We start from the raw sequence: 20,846 nt of genomic DNA, 5'->3' as shown, positions 1-20,846 counted from the left end.
TTTGGATTTTCTGCATATCTCTTGACACTGAGTTACTCTCCATGGAAACATTTTTAAGGCTTAAAGACTGATGTTTTGAAGAAAAAAAAAAAAAAAGTCCTTTGTTCCTGACCTTTAAATAGGTATTTGGAACTGAGGTCAGATTATAGCACTTGCAAAGCTGGGTGGTGGGACTTCAGTCAGGGGTCTTTTAACAACACATCAGTGGCCGGGCGCAGTGGCTCACGCCTGTAATCCCAGCACTTTGGGAGGCAGAGGCGGGCGGATCACGAGGTCAAGAGATTGAGACCATCCTGGCCAACATGGTGAAACCCCGTCTCTACTAAAAATACAAAAATTAGCTGGGCGTGGTGGTGCGCACCTGTAATCCCAGCTACTCAGGAGGCTGAGGCAGGAGAATGGCTTGAACCTGGGAGGCAGAGGTTGCAGTGAGCTGAGATTACGCCACTGCACTCCAGCCTGGGCGACAGAGCGAGACTGTCTCAAAAAACAAAACAAAACAAAAACCACACTGGAGACAGGAGAGATGCCTACAATAAACCAGAGCACACTGAGAATTCTACCTTTGACTGGGGTATCCCATCACACTGATTTTATAACCTTTCACCCATTTTTACTCAAACTGCTGTTAGTAGGTGATCCCAAATCGCCTACTAACTCCAGAACTTGCCCTGGTGTGTGGCAGTCCACTACGACAACGACACCACAACAATCAATGGGTGCCAAGAAAGGGCTTCTCCCATATCCTTCATTTGGAACAAGATTAATATTTGGAATTACATAGGAAACTCAATATATACTGTAAAAAATTGTTTTCCTCAAAATGCTTTTTAACGTCAAATCCCCACAGCTAGTGAAAAGTTAGTTTTGCAAAAGAATAAATCTGATCACTTGTTTTGAATCTCAGCTAACAGAGAGCTGTGTGACACGGTCCGAATGTTCTCTTACTCTTGTGGGAGGCTCGGGCCATCAAAATTTCATTAGCCTCACAGCAGTTCTAGCGCCTTCTTAACTTGAACTGTTGGCCTCTTTATCAATAAATAAATGGAATCTAATCCCTTTTAGTGACTAAATTCTTCTTTGAAGTTGTAGCTAGAACATCAGGCACTCTGCTTGCATAATTTTACAATGTTGAATAACATTTTTTTTTCTGGGAAAAACAGCCTCATTCACAGTTATTTCAAATGAAGAAAACAGTCAAGGAAAGCTCTCATGTTAAACCAGATGAAAACACATCAGCATCTGGCTCTTAAATTAGTTTCCTTTTGGTGAGGTATTTCACCCATCTCCTTCTCTTTTCAACCTTTAGTGATACAATAGAACTTCCAAGAACACATCTCAAGCTAGTATAAAAATGAATAAAAGAGAAAATATAACCAGAAAGAAGAGTCAAAGGAAAATATAACCAGAAAATCTATAGCTTTTTAAGTTAGAGCAATTAAAAATACCTGAAGATAGTAGAATTGAATTATTTTTGTAACTTGATATTAGAATTACTTGACTAAAAGTAGTAATATAGGTAAAAATGTGAATTAGTTTTGAGACGATTATTTATAAAGTTGTTAGAAGAACCTATGTATGACTGCAAATTTCACTTCTTACTATAACCCAGCTTAAGGGAAAGACACATAATTTTTTAATATCAGGAAAAAAATCCCCAATGCTATTGTTTAATTCCACAATTCAAAATTATATGGTCTGCTAAATACTTCAGAAAATTATGCTTCCCTATATCTTAATGTAATTAATTACATTAAATGAAATCTTGTTCCTTCGAAGTAATCACTGAAATTTCAGAACAAATAAATTAATCTGAAAAGTTCCTATGGACATATGTTTTAAATATATGCAATAGCCAGTATTCATTAAGACAACATATCTATTTTATTTCCTCTTTTGTTTCTTTCTTTAAACTGCTCTCATTTGGAATTCTTAGACCATCAAAACGTTGTTTAAAAGTACAACCACAACCAAACCTTCGGAAAAAGAGTAAACACAAGTTTAAGTCATCATGTTGCCCAGCTCAACAAACACTGCTTTTGACACTTTATACTCTGAACTTGGCTGACCTGTTTACTCTCAACAAATGCTGCCAAATGTTCTGAATTTCAAGGCAAGGCCCTTGACACTCTCCCTGTCTCTCTTCATTCTGCTTCCTAGCTACTACTTGGAGAAATTAAAGACTGCAACTTTTCTTGCCTTTACATCACTCTAAGAACAAGATCTAGAAGATTCTTGTGGAAACGGTTTCCTCCTCTAGTTAATATTAATCCATGCAAATGGTGAGGGCAGTGGTATGAGAAACTCACAAGTCTTCTTTCCCTTCTCCCTGACATTTGGATATTATATATTCTTAACTAAAGGTTACAAAGTTTATATTTTCTGAAAAGAAAAAAAAATACATGTGTTTGGGAATCCACCATGAGATCCTTTTAGCAGATGTCTAATTTTAAAAATCATAAAATTAATTTATATTTTACCAATACAGATACCATAACAAGATACCTTTGTTATTAGAGAGAAAGGATGAGATGCCATAGAAGTTTTGGTTAGAAAGTGCAAACTGGCCCAATGTTAAAACATATTTGATAGCTATGGATATGGATGATCTATGATGCAGATAATCAGAACTGATCGCATTATCCTGCTGCATTCTAGTCTTCTATAACATCAAAGATTTTATTGTGTATTTTAAGAAAATTAAATGCTGGGTGCTACCTTTGAATATGACCATTGTACCTGCCATTGCTCAAGGAGTGTTATGTGAAGTACAGCTGGACAGGAAGCAATATTTATTCCAAATCATACGTATTTAAGGTTAGTGACTTCTGAATCCACTATGAAAATGGATAGAAACACAGGATTTACTGAGGTGAATGGATTAGCTGAGAGAAATGTTGGCATCCTGATTCTGAGGCTCATTTTATCAAAATAACTGTCCTTGTTTCTTCTTTTGAATTGGAATAAAGCCAGCCTCCACCAAGAACTGAAACTTCCAAATGAAGATATTGAGTATACAGTTATTATTTGATCTTGACTTTGGTTTAATGCACTAAGATATTCTACTTAAGATAAGAAATTGATTGCATTGGTTTAAATTAGACCTTTTTTCATGAATAGAAAGAAAATAACTAATAAGCCTTAGGTGCTGCTTCACACGGTGACTTAGCTGAAACTGAAAGCTAACAATAGATCCGCTTTCTTATTACAAAGCAAAGCTGACAAAGTCACCCAATAAATAATAAAATTGAAATATAATTGATAAAACAACCATTTTTCTTTTCAAATATCATGCAATTCTTTCATTTTAATTTTCTCTTTGCTTTTTGATGCATAGGATATGCATAGCATTAGTAACCAGACTGAAATAGCAAGTACACTGTTAATATTAAAAGCTGAAGGAGAATTTTTTGTTTGCTGCATTGCTACTGATGCCCCAATTCTTCCCAGAAGCAGCACTGACTAAAAATTAAGCTTTCTTTAAAATTTATTATTGCATATAAATTCACTTTTTAAAAATCATCCCGCATTAGCAATAGGAAAAAAAAGTCCCAATAATTTATAAGGACTTTTTTTCTTACAATATACAAAAAGCTGCTATTTGGATATCCTAAAATCCAATTTTTGTGTGTGCATTTAATTGCATAATAATCCAGTCCCCAAAGAACATCAAAGGCCACACTCCCCCTCTTTACCAAGATTTCAATTGCTCTCATCAACTCGTAAGTTTAAAGCATGATCAAATTTGTTCTTCAATCACTAGAGCCCTGTTAATAAACTATTCTGCGTGCTCACTCATCCATTCTAAGATTTTGCAACTTCTTTGAGATATCTTCAAGAGGAATCTACAAAGACATCTTTGATCGCAAGACGGCTCTGGGGTAAACTTTATCAACACGTGCTGTGCCACCCCACAGAAGACAACAGGTGACATGGTCCAAGAGAAGTCAAAGCTATTTTTTTTTCTGTAGATGATTAAGCTGTTTTTCAAAACTATAGCCAAAACATTGTAGACTGCTTGCCTAATTTAACAATCTGATGTCAAATATTGATTTTTTTTCCAGGAAAAAATGCATTATTCAAGGACATTTCTTGAGTTCTACTACATTAAAACAAAAAGAAATGGACAAGAAAGAGAGAGAAAGAAGGATGGGAAGAAGGAGGAGAGGAAGAAAAACATCCCCCCTGGAGTCAACCAAAACAGACAGAAGCACTGAATGCCAACATTATAAAGCCAAAAAGGAAACTTACCATTCTCACTGTCGGACTTGTTTTCGTGCTCCGTATCTGTCAGGGTGAGGGCTGAGTTGGACCGACTTGACAGGCAGGAGCTGCGGCCTGATTTGACCCCCCTGCCCCACAGTCTCATGGCATGCTCTGGGGACATCACTGCTTCATTTTCAGTATCAGCATCTGACCCTGCACTGATAGAGTAACCTCTGTGAGGGAGCCCCATTTCCGCACAAAATGCCAGTCCTCTTCGAGTTGCTGGTTCACAAACTCCTAACTGCCTTAGGGTAAAATTCTGTCCTAATTAGGGGGAAAAAAAGATAACAACTAGTGAGTATATGTTCAGTGTTAGTTTCTTTTCTTTTTTTTTTTAAGAATGTCTTTCAGAAATAAACACTCAAACATTTAGGCTTTTCAGTGATCAGCACCAAGCGTTTACGGTAGTGTCACATGGCATAGGATCAAGTGGGTGCAATTATGGGAGGAGGGCGGGGCCCCAACTTAGAGCTCCTTTGTCAACTCTTTAAGCCCATAAGTACCTCCAGAGAGATGGGCAAGTAAAGTGGCCCCAACCATGAGAACTCAACCCAGAGAAAGGATTACTGCAATGATAGAATTTTGTTTAGCAGACTTGTGAGGCAATGGAAATTGTCAGAATTATTTTCTGTGTCCTGGCTCGAGTCCCCAACAATAAAATTTTCCCACCCAGATGTCACTCCTTTGGAAGAGAAAAGTTTCCCTTCAAGAATAAGTTACTCAAACAGTAGAAACAGGAGCTTGGTCATTCTTCTTATATTTTTCCACCTTGACTTAGCAGTCAATATAACACATAGTATTTTGTATGTATGTATGTGTGTATGTATGTATGTATGTATGTATGTATGTGTGTGGGGGGGGTGTGTATATACACATTAAGTGTTGGAGTATAACGTCTAAAAAATTTGCTGCATATTTTGTACATTTTTGACTTTCTAGGCTTTTTGCTTTATTACACACCTGAAAACATCTGTATTGATCAGAGTAAACCAATCTTTGCAAATAAAGTGCACTCTAAAAATAAAGTGGGAGTATTACGTATTTAAAAATTAATGATAAAATCAAGTTCCCTGAAAAATAAATGGCTGTGAACTCTGCAGGCCTTTCCTAATAAATTGAGCATAATAAAACTCATGACACTGCAATAACTTAAAGCAAAAGTGTTTAAATTAGGTGACACTTTAAAATGACTGCTGTTATTAATGACTTTTCCAATCCTGTATTTATTCTGGAAATTTCGCATGTTTTATACCACTATGGATGAGAAGAGTGAGAAAAATGTTTGCTTGTCATGCATACATAAAGCTTAAAGCTTTTCTATTTCTTGTCTCTGTTGACATGGTAGAGTGTGAGATTTAGGTGCCAATCAGAATCAAAATATAGGTAAAGAATAGTAACCTACAAAGACTGATTTAAATGCTGCTATCTCATAAACAAACCTTTTAAGAATATTAAGCATTTATATTACTCATAGTTTTGATTTCCCTACTTCTACCTCTTAAATCTGTGAACATTTTAATGCTAATAGGTTGATATGAGAAACATACATTATATTTTTTGAAAGAGGGTATTATAAATTATTTGTGATAAAATGATAACATGTTGAATCTTCTCAGAAATAAATCAAACCTAATGGACAACGTAGTAAATATTGGGTTGTAAAGATATTAGCACCCTCCAGGCTGCCGCACATTTTAACTAGTTTGGTTAATTGCTTTATTGCTGTGGTCATATCAGAAGTTGGAATCAGCTTTATCTCGGTCAGATTTCCAAATGGATTCCGACAATGACACTCATAAATAATGAAAATCAGTTGCTACAATTAGCTGCAAATCAAAGTGTGCTTATCAGAGAGATGTGAACAAGTATCTGAACCAAAAAGTATGTCAAAAGAAGAAGTAAAAGAAGAGAAAAAAAGGAAAAAGGGCCTGTGCGTTGAACAGTGAGAAAGCAGGCAAGCTCACTGAGATGAGACACAGTATTGTTAGTATGTTAAAATCATTACTGCAGATTGTACTTATGAAAGTAAATCTGAACAAGGTCAGTGTCCACATGAACAGTTAATGGAATTGCTGTGGAAGAGCTTACCCACTGCTATTTATATGTCATTTGTAACATACGGGAGGACTCTAAAACATGTAGATATTGCCATCAAACATGCTGATTTTTCAAAATAAGGATGCAAAATAATTTTTAAAGAGGGAAAAATAAATAAGATCTTTTGTTTTTTGCCTCTATTTTGAGAGGTGCCCACATTCAGAAATGAAAAGAGAAATAAAAGGCCAGTAACAACTCTCTTTCCAATCTCTACAATGTGGCTTGAAACAATTTCCAAGTGATTGGCTTTTCACACTATTGCCATCTTGATGCAAAAAATCTATGAGGTGAAGAAAGCAGAAAACTGTAATCTTTGTTACCCAGGTATGTAAACACAGTTCACTTTGCAACTAAAAACACAACACATCATCCCTATGAATTGATATATGTATCCCAAACTCCATAAATACTTCCCTCCACTGACTTCCCTCTGAAGTCAATGTCTTAGAATTATTCAAAATTCTCCAGGGCTGCTTCTGAAATGAAGCTATGATGCAAGCACCACAGCAGGAATCCCTGTTAGATTTCCTTACTGAATTAAAAAGTTTGTTTTAGTTTCCCCTAGGAGAGAAAAACTAAATTTGGCCTCAGTTGGACCCAGGTTAAAGCCACTCACTAGCTCTGTTTAAGTCACTTTACACTCTGTTTTTTCATCTTTCAGGGCTGTCCTGACTTGGTTTAGGAGATGGTTTATGTAAATGTGACTCACACAAAAAAGGGCTAAATGAAAAAATCGCTTAAAAAATAAATACCTTAACAAACGTAATTAATAATCACAGAGAAGTGTATAGTTTGAGAGTAGGGAGAGGATCATTTTCAACTCATTTTCAAATAGCGACACCACCACCAAAGTTGAGTTTTACTTAAGTAATTGCCTTTATCCAAAAGTATCCCTACTCCAGACCTCCCTCAGTGCTTCACATTCTATTGTTGTCAGTTCTCCTCAGTGGTTAAGAAATTTTTCTTTTTAGGATCCCTTATTTTAATGCAAACACCCCTGGAAAGATCTAAACTTAAACTAGAATAAATTAGTCTATTCGATTATTTCTTGCAATCTAGCAGTGTTTAGCAAGATAGGCTACGCCGATGGAAAACATCTGCAGTTTTGACCAGTGCAAGGAAGATGGAGAGAACAGAGCTCCCTGACTGGGAGAAGCGGTGTGGAGGAGGGCGGGAGGGCTGGGCTGGGCTGGGCTGGGCTTGTAGTAGTGGGGAGGGTTTTATGCAGTGCAGAGAAGTGGGAAGAGGCAGGACAAGGCAGCTGGGATGCCCCTGGGACCAGGCTGAACACTGGACAATCCTACGTAAAGTCAGCTTTGGCTTCAAGGAACAATACTTTATTCCCATTTTCCATGTTTTCTTTACATTGGAAAAGCCATGTTCTCTGCAGTAGCCCTAACATTGCTTTAATTTCTTTCTTTGCCTTTTACAGTCTTTATATTAATTCTGCTTGGCCAAAACTGGCAAAATAAGTATTTATCTCCTGTACACTGAATTTTGGTAACCTTGATCAGCAGAGCCAACAAGAGTTTCCCATTACAATTTGAAACAGGACCAAAACAATAAATTGTAGCAAGAACAAAGTACACCTGAGGATGGAATTCACTGTGATTAAAAGGCAAGGTTAACTTGGATTATATTAGGCATTTTTGTTTTATGACACTCATAAATGTGAAAATCTAGAGAAGGAAAACTGAATAAACACAACCTAGGTGTGTTGCATCATTTTTTTTAGGTTCACGTTTTAAAAAATGAGTGAGGGTATTTGACAAAGTAGAAAGCATGGTATAAGGACAAATATTTCAAGTGAGGTTGACACATAGCACAGCTCCCTCTTTAATAAAAGAAGGGGATTGGGAAAATGGGTTACCTATTTGTTCTTTTTCTATAGAAATTTGTTCTATTTGTCTATAACCTAGTCGGAGCAGTGAGGGATTTTTCAAAGCCGCAATCAGGGTGATGTTCACCAATGGGTAACACATCTACTATCTCTTGTATGAGAAACAGATTCTACCCGAGGGACTAGTCTCAGAGGTACGCAGGATGACGAAAGCACCCCACGGGGAAGGCATTCTCTCCTCACTAATGTCTGGATTTCTCTAATGTCTAGATTTGGCTTTCTCTCCTTCTCTCTTGGTCTCTCGCTTGTTTGTTCCTTTAAAAAAAAAAACAGTTTTATTGAAACATAACTCACGTACCACAAAATGCACCCACTTAAAGTGTACACTTTAATGGTTTTCTGTATATTCACAGAGTTCTGCAACTATGGGCACAATTAATTTCAGAACATTTTTATCACCCTAAAAAGACACCTCATACCAATGATCAGCTACCTTCTATTTTCCCCTCACCCCTCCCACCCCCAGCCCTAGGCAACCACTCATCTACTTCCCATCCTGAACATTTCAAATAAAGAAGATCCACAATATGTGGTTTTGTGTGACTGGTTTCTTTCACTTAGAATAATGTTTTCAAAGTTCTTCCACGTCATAGCATCCATCGGTACTCCATTTCTGTTTATGGCTGAATAATATTCCATTGTATGGACACTCCATCATTTATTCCTTCATCAGTTAATGGACATTTGAGTTATCTCTATTTTTTTACATTATGAGAATGCTTCTAGGAACATTCCTGTACAAGTTTTCATGTGTACATATGTCTTAATTTCTCTTGAGCATATCCCTAGAAAAGGAACAGCTGGAGTATATGGTAACTCTGTATTGAACCTTTTGAGGAACTGTGGGACTGTTTTCCACACTGAATGTAGTGTTTTATATTCCCACTAGCAGTGTATGAGGGTTTTAATTCTGCACATCCTCACGAACACTTGTTATCATCTATTGGTTCTCTTTTATACCACACTTTACGTGGGACTTGGAGTTTGCAATGAGGGCTTAAAATATAGGTCATTGGTATCGAAATTTAGAGGGGAAACAAGAATCATTGTTCCCCTGAAAAACAGCTGATTCTGTGAGTCTGCTATGCAAATTTATTATTATTTTATTCTATCATTTTTCTTTGCTTTCTATTATGCTGCTTTCATTCCATCTAAAATATTTTTCTATTAAAATCAGAAATATTATTCAGCATAGAAAATCTACCTTTGGAATTACATCCTACAGAAATAAAATCACCTGATCTTAAATACACAGAATGTTTAATTAAACAAGTTGTTTACTACAGCATTGTTGCAAAATTTTAAATAACCCAAATGTTTGCCAGAAAGAGAATGGCTGGAAAAGTTGCATGCCCATGCTGGGGAACACTGTGGTTAGCATAAAAAATGAGTTGGACCCATGTCTTCAGATCTGCAGGGAAGCTCATTTGTATATATTTTAAGTAGAAAAAAAAATGCAAGTTGTAGAATTGTGTATATAGTATAATCCCACTTTTGGAAATTAAGGAAGAGGACCCACAGGTTATATAAGTTGAATCTGAATAAAGGTGAGGAAGGAGATATATAACTGTTATAATGGGTCATTTAGAAAAGGTTGTAAATGAAGAAAATTAGTAATTTTCTACTTTATAGTTTTGTATTTTTACTTCTCATGATAATTATTTCAATAATTTAAAAACATAATAAAGAAAAAATTAAAGCCTATCTTCTTTCTAAAAAACAAATATATTTTCTTGATTTGCTGTTTAATAGCTTCTAGTCATTAATTAGAAATTTAATTCATTGCCTCTTCTAGGGGAAGCTCAGTTTTAAAAATCCTTCCTCATTTATTGGAAAGAAATGAAATTTTGTAAGACACATGGGAGCACTGTCCCCTCCATTTCAATCCTTCCCTTTTTCTTCAACATATATGGATTGTTTTAAAGGAGAATAACCATTCATTTCTCCTACAGTAACCCCAAAATTGAATATAGGAAAAAATGGATGAATAAATATAAATTTAATGCACATAAATAAAACAATCTACAGCTGTCTTTAATTATTTTCCTTGCTTGTTGTGAGCTTAAATGGAATTATTTATTCTCAGGCATGGAGTGACTTTCCTCCATCAGTCAAGCAGAACATAAAACTACAAATTGGGAAAGCATTTCTTATTAGGTGCTTGTTGAATCAGCGGCACCACCATGTTATCCAGAGTTCTCTCTTTTGCTGTATTTGCAATATGGTAAGAAGATTCCACAACAAAAGAAGTATATGTCATTTTATTTCCAAATGCATATTTTATGGAACACTCCAAACTCTTTAACCTTTTATGTTAAATGTGTTACCATTTGAACAGAATACCCATTCTTGAACATGCAATAGAAATTTCAGCGAGGGTACAAATCTTTATTCATAAGGCCCTACAAAAAACAGGTTTAAGAAATTGACTTAAAGTCCCATTACACACCTTAAGGTCCGCACCCCATTTAAACTACTTACTTGATTTATCTATTAATATGTTGTTAATACCCATAACCACATATTGAAACCCATGAATTTCCAGAGGATGCTGAAAATGACCACTGGACACCATACTCATAATCTAATTGATTACTCAGAACACAAGTCTAACGGAAGCCATTGCAGGATATCCCCTCAGCAAGCATCACAAATGTAGCTTTCAGTGGAAATTTCAGGCTGGGCACTAAGGTGAACTTGAGGAGGTGGGTGAGAAAGGGAAACCCTAGGTATATTTGCAAGCTGAGAAGCCAGGACTAGAATGAATGGCCCCAGAAAAGATGCATTTTCTTCAAGATAAAATTTGTGAGGCCTCCAGGGGAGGACGAACATATGGATATTGAATGGAAGGTTTGGTGGCCCATATAAGAAAAATTAGGTTGTGAGTTGGCTGACGTATAAAGAAAGAGCACGTCTGAGGTCTGGAAATGAAGGATTTAATGGGGCAACCATAAAAAAAGCTTTAGCAACCATTTGTAATTAAGAAATAACTTTAAAATAGTTTTTTTTTTAAAATCAAAAACATTCTGAAAATAAATTTGCTTCTTATTTTTACTTAGAAATGACTTCTTTAGAACAATCCAAGGCCCAGCGAAGATAATACGCCTGCAATATATCTGCTGATATCTGATAGTTGAACTGCAGTAGGTATTGGTATAAATACGCCTATGGTTTGGCATAAAGCGGCAGGTGTTTAATAATTGTGACTGAAGCAGCACCGCGGTGAGTCACACTGTGGATCCAAAATGGGCAACGTGGCAAGGAACCAGATTCAAGTTGAGCAGTAAGCTGGGGCCCAAGACATCAGACCAATGAAGGCCGAGGCAGGGGGAAAGGATTACCCCCTCTGCGTCCTGAGGAGGGCTGTAAGCTACATCTATCTACTCACACCTTCTGGTGGGTAATCCACAAAGCAGGTTGGCTGCCGAGCCTGAAAGAAGCACTTGCCTACTTAACAGCCAAAATTAGTTAACAATCAGTTAGGCAGGGGAGCTAAAAGAGGGAGCTAAGAGGAAAACCATTAACATGAAACAATGATAAACTAGAGCTATTTAACTTGTGTCTTTAAGTACAGAAATGTAAGGTTGAGTAAACATGACCATCTAAATCCTTTAATCCTGCCGCTGACATTTATAGTGACTGAGAAGGATTAATCATTTTGATCTCTAAATGAATCATTTTAAGCAGTTAATATTTAAAAGTAATAAACTTTGGAGTTGCAGTAATTAGCCCAGTGGATCTGATTAATGTTTCAGGTTTTTGTCTTTTTTCATAAAACTCGATTCTCACAAAAATAAGCTTTCTCAGCACCAGTATTTCAGAAAACATGAAAAGGAGTTTCAGATTCCTTTCGTTTTTGTCTGATGACAGAGGTGAGGGGGAACACTGGGGAAATGAAAAGTTTGGGGTCTAACTGGAAATTCATAGCAGCATTAAGTGCTGAATGGTAGGACCATATGGTCATATTTCTTTTGAAGTCTTGGATCAGTTCCCATTATTCACTATAATGGCATCCACGACTAAACTAAATCTCAGTCTTTAAAGTTAAAAGCATTTTCCTCTTGGCTCTCAAATCTTCCTCTTTCACAATTTCCAACATGTCTGAATGGTTAATAGATTTTCATAATGCAAAAAAATACAAATAAATAAAATAAAAATAATAAGAGTAACAAAAATAATTTATTCCATTTCACATCCAAAGCAGGATAAAATGGTGCAGAGACATTATTATTTTAATCAAAGGAGTTATTGACACTATTTTTATATCTGTCCAATGCTACCAGTGACATTCTAAAATTATATGTACAACTTTCCTGTTATATATTTAAGAAATATGACTTCAATTCTTTTGACCTAGCCAGAACATACAATATAAAGAAACATTTAAAAACCACTTATCATTTTAGTAATATTCTAATAAAACTGCCCCCCTCCCCAAAAAAAAAAGTAGTCTATATCTAAGAGCTTAAAGCAGGCTCTTTTTTATTTGGAAACTGATGAGAATATTTGAAGATCTGGTCCCATCTATGACACAAACTCTTTATTCTCTCAGTACAGTCCTGGATATGTTGTATATGTTATTATCTTAATGGGCAAAATGCCTTTATCCAGCAAAACATTATAGTGCGATGACAGCGGAGGTTGCTTTTGAAAGATTGTGGTTATGGTTCAGTAGAGACAGTGCAACTCTGCTCTTGGCACCAAATCAAATCTCACCCCTGTGGAAGCCGGGAAAATACAAACCCAAAACTTTCCATGTTCAACTATGATTGTTTGAACATGCTGATTTTTGCTTCTGTTGTATTTATTAATATTTAGGTAAATTTCACAGGCAGTGAAATACATAGATCTAAAGTGGATACTTCCATGAGTTTTAACAAATGTACCCACCATGACCCCAAGACAGATCACTCCCACAAAGCTCTCCCGTACCCAGTCAATCCCCACCCAACAGGCAACCACTGTCCTGATTTCTTCTACAGATGATTAGTTTTGTATGTTCTTGAACCTTATATAAATGGAGTCATACAGGATGTACTCGGGATCCATTTGCTCAGTGGATCTTTAAGATTCTTCCACATTGTTGCAAGTATCTGTAGATCACTCTTTTGTGTTGCCAACTCATATTCCATTGTATTAACATATAATTGTTATATCCATTCTCTTGGTGATTCCAATATGGGCCTATTATGAATAAAGCTGCTATGAACATAAGTTTTTATTTACTTTGGGCAAATACTAAGGAGATGAATTGCTGGGTCCAGGGGGAGATGTTATTTTTAACTTTAGATAAGAAATTGCCCAACAGTTTCCAAAGCAGTTGTGTCGTTTTACGCATGAAAGTTTCAGTTGTTCCACATCCTCAATATTTGGTGCTATGGATCTTTTTTAATTTTAGCCATTCTAGAAGATGGGTGATAGTATTTCATTGTGGTTTTAATTTTCATTTCTCTGATGGCTAATGGTGTTGAGCATTTTTCACAGGCTTATTAGTCACTTGTGTCTCTTTTCTGTCATGTTTCTATTAAAGGTTTTTTGCCCATTTTAAAATTTGGTTATTTATCTTTTGTTGTTGATTTTTAGAAGTTCTTTATATATTCTAGAGACAAGTCTCTGTGATAGATAGATAGATAATTTTCTCCCAGATTGTGGATTTGCTTTTCATTTTCTTAAAGGTAATGTCTGATAAGCAAAACTTTGTAATTTTGATGAAGTCCAATTTATCAATTTTTTTCTTTTACATTTATTCCACTTAGGACCCTTCTAAGATATCTTTGTCTATCTCACGTTTGTGAAGATATTTAAGAACATATGTAGCTTTTTACTGTGGTTTTCTAATAGAAACTATAAAGATAAAAGAGTAGCACAGAAAAATGATTGAAATTTGGTTGTAGTTTTCTTCTGGACCTAGAACTCACCAGCTGTTGTCTGAGTGAACATTTTAACAAGTTTGAGTCTCGTATTCCTCATGTATACAATGGACTCAGAGGCTCTCAAAGATCTCCCAACCATATCAGTTTATGCAGAGGCAGAAAAAAGGCAGCACAATGGAACACGAGGAAAAAAAAAAAAAGCTAAGACTAATAGCATCAAGAGTCCAAGGAGAAAAATGGAAAATAAAAAGTTAAAATTTCCTTTAGCATTGGGGACTTTTGGTTTATATTTCATCCCTAAAATAAACCAAAAGCACAATGCTATGTTCTGATCTGGCTCCTCCCTTAAACTCCATATCTGAAGTTCATCCTGAATTGAAAACCAAGCCATCAGGGCAGCAGGGACATTAACAAACTAGATCTGGCCATCTGGAAAGGTGCTTTTCTTCTCCAACCCCCAAAGGGTAGAACCAACCTGCTGCAGTTCTGAAGCAGGAATTATTTTTGGCCTTCTTTGACCTTTTGACTGAAAATCAGAAGGTTTTCCTTCACAGCCCCACTCTCAAATGCAACCTCTGTGAATATTTTGCAGTTTTTTTCTTTCTGTTTTTGGTGTTATTGTTTATTTCACACACTATAATGAGAGCTTCTGTGTAAAGTTTTGAGCACAGCTATTCACGAATTGCTTTTTTTTTTTTTTTTTTTTTTGGCTTCTTCCTAAGCCAGAACTTCAAAAACTATATAGAAAGTCCTCACTTTAGGAATCTGTTGGGTTTAGAAGTTGGTTAGAATCAGTATGTATTTTCCCATGAAAACAACATGGAGGATGCCAAGATGGAACACACAGGTCTTCTGAGTTATCTGTGTCTGAATGAAGAACTGGATGAATTGTACTCTAGGGCATGGCTTCCATGTGTGAGACTGTCTCTTTGAACAAATGTACCAACGAGGAAGATCCCGCCTACAGTAGCCGCTTCCATTGATTTCCTGCTTACCAAGTGGGGAGAAACTTCCTAGGCAAATCCCCTGGATATATGAATGCTCAATGAAGGACGCCAGGATAGGGGCTGTATAGTAGGGATGTAGAATTTGGGATTAGCTACCGCCTTTCCCACACTAACAGGAAAATCGATTCTTCTTTTCACGTTTACTGACCGTGTGAATTTCTCTTTTGTGAATTGTCTATGCATGCCATTTCCCACTGGGCTGTTTATCTTTCTGTTTCAAACTGTAATAGTCATTCAGTGTATTACAGATGTAGACATTATATATGTCATAAGAATTATAAACATATTTCCCAATGTAGTGATTTTGTTTCTGGGTATTTTAATTTACATGTAAAAGGTTTTAAATTTTAAAACTAAACATTTAAGTCTATCTTTTCTTCTGGGTTTTCTGTTAGAAACATTCTAATTTTCTATTACAAAATTTCTCCCCCACTCTTGAGTCTCTGGGATGGGCTGTGTGGATTCAAACCACTTTCTTCTTGCCATCTTTATTATAAGGACTGGAAAGCAAAAATGGCAAATGCTTCGTCTTCTTTTTTTTTTTTTTTTTTTTTTTTTGAGACGGAGTCTCGTTCTGTCCCCCAGGCTGGAGTGCAGTGGCACGATCTCGGCTCACTGCAAGCTCTGCCTCCCGGGTTCACGCCATTCTCCTGCCTCAGCCTCCCGAGTAGCTGGGACTACAGGCGCCCGCCACCACGCCCGGCTAATTTTTTGTATTTTTAGTAGAGACGGGGTTTCACCATTCACAGGATGGTCTCTATCTCCTGACCTCGTGATCCGCCCGCCTCGGCCTCCCAAAGTGCTGGGATTACAGGTGTGAGCCACCGCACCCGGCCGCTTCATCTTCTTGTGCAGCTAAGTATGGTCATGTATAACAGCTCTGAAAAGAGAGGGGTAGCGAGAAGTCTCAGGGGAGTAAAATGAACTAGTCCAATGTAGAGAAGGCCTTCCTACCTGTGCGTTCATTCTTACTCCAACAGGAATGTGAAAGCACAGCTGCCACCTGGGCACTAAGGGGACAAAAGCTACCTGCTAAGAATGACAAAGATGAAAAAGATAGAGAGATGCCTTAATGATATCTTTAAGCCTGGGCTAGATAGTCTATCTCTGGACTTCTTGTTTTATAAGAAAATGATTCTCTTCAGTTTTTAAGCTGAAGCTTTCTGCTACTCATGGCTCAAGTCATTCCTATCTTACTCAGTCTCCCAAATTAACTTCCAGAATTCTTGCTTTATTTTTTACATTTGTCTTTAATCCATCTTAATTTATTTTTGAATACGCTGAGAGATATGGGTCCAATTTTATATTCTTCCAGATGGATAACCAGTTGTGCCAGCACCATTTATCAAATCCCACTGAATAGAAAAACCTTTTTTTTGTTTTATGTTAAATTTCCCTATATACTAGGATCTATTTCTGAAATGTTTGTCGATTCCACGAATCTACTTGTCTTTATTTATGCCAATATCATATAGACATGATTACAGCAGCTTCATCATACTTTTGAAAACACATATTAAGTCCATTTTGTCCTCACTATTTGACTTTTAAATATGGTTTTGGCTATTTCCAGAAATTTGAAAATATGAATTTTATGATCACTTGAATTTTAAGACAAATTTGAAGATCACTCACTCCAATTAAAATTAACCCTAACCCACCGGAATTCTATTTGATATCCTTAACTTCTATGCATTAATTTGGGGAGAATTAATATTCTTATGGTATCATCTTCCCATCCAAAAACACTGATTATTTATTTAGGTCCTGTTTTACGTCTTTTTAATAATATTTTATAGGTACCTTCATATTAGGTCACATAGCATGCTTGCAAAATTTATTCCAAAGAATTTTATAGTGTCTGTTGCCTTTGTGATAGGACTTTTTTTTCTGACTTCCAAGCAGTAGATATTAATAACAGGTATCAGGCATTATTCTAAACAGTTTACCTATATTAACTCATTTTATCCTCAACAAACTACAGCCCAATCTATGAATAATGAAAATGGAGGCATAGAGAAATTATGTAACTTGTCCAAAAAAGTTCCTTGGCCAAGATTAGGGAAACTGCCAGTCAGCTATGGCAAGGCAGACCTGGGATTCACACACAGGTCATGTGGATTCAGAACCTATACTCCCAACCGTTATACTAGATGATCTACACTGTCTGTATATTTATTTTGTATTTGTCCAAATACCAAATTCACTTCAAATTCTTTTTTTTTAATTTCTAGAGACACATGGTTTTTGTATGCATACAACCATATCCTTAACAAAAGTACTGATTTTAACTTTTTCCAAAATATATATCATTTGTTTAATTTTCTTATTACAATTGCTAAAACATCTAAAACAATTTTGAACAATAATTGTGAGATAGGTAAACCTTTCTTATGTTCCTATTTCAACTGAAATGTCCTAGAATCTCAGTTTTTAGAATGTTGTTTAGTGTCCTGAATGATCATATCAAATATTACTACCATATTGAAGTGTTTTTTCTTCTTGTGAGTTTATTTGAATAAAGAATCATTTCTAAATTTTTTCCAAAACTTGTAAATCATCTATTGATAAGATCACGTTTTTCCACTTTGATTTATTAATCTAATTATGTCAGCAGATTTCTGAACACTGAAAAATCCTGTATATTCAGCAAGGATTAGTAACCACTTAGTTATTAATTTGGTCTAGCATATTATTCTTTTTATGTATTGCTGGATTTTTTAAATGCAAATACTTGTTTTGAATTTTTACACACCTACTGAAAAGCAATTTTGGTAGGTAAAGCAATTTATATATGATTTCTTTTTTTGTACTAATCAAGTTTCGTTATTAAGGTTATGCCAGCTTCATAACATGAACTTTGATGCCTTCCATCTGTTATGAAGGGTGGTGTTGAATAGATTTTTAAACACTAAATTTAGTTGTATTTTGAAGGTTATGTAAAATGTACCTAGGAACGTATCTGGCCCTTTGAAATGGTCTGTTTTAATCACCTTTCCCATCTTGTCTGAAATAATTGGTGTTGACAAGTTTGCTCCATCTTCTGAAATCTTTTGGGGTTAATCATATTTTCTGAGAAAAAATAAATTCCTCTAGATTTTTCAAATTTATTGCTTGGAATAATAGCACCTCTTAGTTGTTACAGTCTTTTTTAGGATGTCTTCTTATTTTTGTTCTTATTATTTCTTAATCAGGATCATAGGTGCTATTTTATTAGCCTTTTTAAAGACTTAGCTGTTTTGTTTGTTTTAAATTTCAGTTATATCTTATGTACCTCTTCCTACTTCCTCTGATTTATTTTCCAGACATTGTACTCTACTCATTTCTTGTCTTTTTTTTTTTTTCCTTTTTCTTTTTTTGAGACGGAGTCTTGCTCTGTCACCCAGGCTTGAGTGCAGTGGTGCGATCTCGGCTCACTGCGACCTCCACCTCCCAGGTTCAAGCAATTCTCCTGCCCCAGCCTCCCAAGTAGCTGGGATTACAGGCACGCACCACCATGCCCAGCTAGTTTTTGTATTTTTCGTACAGACGGGGTTTCTCCGTGTTGACCAGGCTGGTCTCGAACTCCTGACTTCAGCTGATCGGTCCATCTCGGCCTCCCAAAGTGCTGGGATTACAGGCGTGAGCCACTGTGCCTGGCTGGAACTCATTTCTTAAATATATAGTACATTCCTATTTTGTTAGTCTTTGTTCTTGATTTCTTCGCAACGTTTTTCCTATGATTATGACTTTCACTGTCTTCCATACATTTTGGAAGTAGAATTTTCATTGCTCTTGATTGCTTTTTATCATAGTCAAGGGACATCATAATCCAAGGGGCAAAAGTGTTTTTCTTCATTTATCTTTTTATTATTTATTTCTAATTATATTTTTGTCATTTATTTCTAATTTTACTACATTTTATGATAAAATGTTTTGGCTTATAAAATCTATTTTCTGAATTTTTAATGTTTCTTTAGATGGCCAAATACATAATCAGTTTCTGCAACTATCCCATAGAAATATAAAAAATTGTATCATTTCTGACAGTTATAAATTTCTGTATATATATCTTAGCTAAAATTTTTGATTAATATTATATAATTGCTGTCTTATTTTTGTCTTTCAGATCTGCCTGATTCTGAAGGAAATGAATCAAAATATCTCACTACTACCGTGTTTTAACAATCTTTCTTTTTAAAATAGTTTTTGCTTATAAATTTAGCTACTATATTATTATTTAATGTATGCATTTTAAGAATGTTCTTCTTCTGCACAGTATGCCTTTTATCACTTACCCAGTGGTCCTTTTTATCCTGTTGAGAGTTTTTAATCAGAAATTCCATCTTTCCTGATATTAATACTGCCATTCCTCCTTTCTCTTTGTATTCACCTAATATATGTTTATTCTCAACCGTTTTCTTTACCATTTTAAGTGTATGTCTTATAAATACCAATAACTTTTATGAAACAATTGAGTAGTTTATGTCAAAATGCAGTACATTTATTTATTTTATTTTTTGGAGACTGAGTCTCGCTCTGTCACCCAGGCTGGAGTGCAGTGGCATTGATCTTGGCTCACCACAAGCTCCATCTCAAGGGTCCAAGCGATTCTTGTGCCTTAGCCTCCTGAGTAGCTGGGACCACAGGCTCCTGCCACCACACCTGGCTAACTTTTGTATTTTTAGTAGAGACCGGGTTTCTGCATGTTGGCCAGGCTGGTCTTGCACTCCTGGCCTCAAGTGATATATCCACCTCGGCCTCCCAAAGTGCTGGGATTACAGGTGTAAGCCACCGCACCCGGCCAAAATGCAGTACATTTAAATTTTAGGTGACAGGTAATAGAGTAGATTTGACTCCTTTCATCTTGTTTTTTGATTATTCATGATTTTTCCTGTTTCCTTTTTTTCCTTGGAGCTGTTTTTGCTAAATTGGTCAGACCGCTACTCAATCTCTTTCCTTACTGCTAATTAGGTGGGTCTATTGTCCTCTTTTCATTGTATTAATGATTACCTTCCCACTCCTGACATTCATATTCAAATATATGTTTCTCATTGTCATATGAATGCAAGATAGCAATTATTTCCCTCCGCTAAAGCTCTATTTCATAACTGTTTCCCCACTCTCCCTCTTCGGATGAGATGAGAATTTGGAACACTTTTACTTTTCTACTTTCCTCCAACTGCTGGATTTTGCTGAGATAGGTAAATGCTTTTAGTTCCAGCCTTCTGTTAAGGTTTCTCTTGTAGTGCTTCTGACACATTTCCAGTTGCTCTGTAATCATCGTTTGAGATTTAACTACATACACTGTAGAGTTGCTTTCTCATCATTGTCTCCTCTTCAGAGGTCATGATTCTGATTCAGTTGGTATTTCTTCTCGAGTACTTCCTTAGATGGTGTATGTACATTGTTGACATGGTCTCTGAATCCCAGCATTACCTAAGTATCTTTCATTTACTCTGAGAGATAAATGCTATTGATGGGGTTCAGGACATGCTACCCAAAACATGGCATCTTGGCATTTGAGAAAACAGCAGAAGCAGGAAGGTCACTCTCGGCTTCCCCTTGCCCTTCTCCCCTGAAGCAGGACATAAGATTCCCATCCAAGAGGTGCCCTCCCTATACGAGGAGGAAGGAACATCCGTATCTCTGAAGACACAAGGACACAGAGAAGAATCTGAACAAACAGGCCTTGCCCAGTTCCTCCCAGTTTATCACCATTCA

At 36.2% G+C, this 20,846-nt stretch overlaps 1 protein-coding gene across 21 annotated transcripts in view; it reads right to left on the bottom strand.

Moving 5' to 3' along the window:
- The window catches only part of TENM3 (teneurin transmembrane protein 3), a 2,759,728-nt gene that overhangs the window by 448,441 nt on the left and 2,290,441 nt on the right, over nt 1-20,846 (bottom strand). For 16 of the 21 annotated variants that reach the window (XM_054553580.2, XM_054553583.2, XM_054553584.2 and 13 more), the window contains one exon: nt 4,252-4,530. The exons of the other annotated variants lie outside the window; for them this stretch is intronic. In XM_054553580.2, the coding sequence (XP_054409555.1) occupies nt 4,252-4,530 (279 nt within the window). The remainder of the gene's footprint in view (nt 1-4,251; nt 4,531-20,846) is intronic. 21 annotated transcript variants of the gene reach the window in all.

Source organism: Pongo abelii, chromosome 3 (genome assembly GCF_028885655.2).
Source record: "Pongo abelii isolate AG06213 chromosome 3, NHGRI_mPonAbe1-v2.0_pri, whole genome shotgun sequence".
In the NCBI taxonomy this organism is placed as follows: Eukaryota; Metazoa; Chordata; class Mammalia; order Primates; family Hominidae; genus Pongo; species Pongo abelii.
This window is presented reverse-complemented; position numbering and strand designations above follow the sequence as displayed.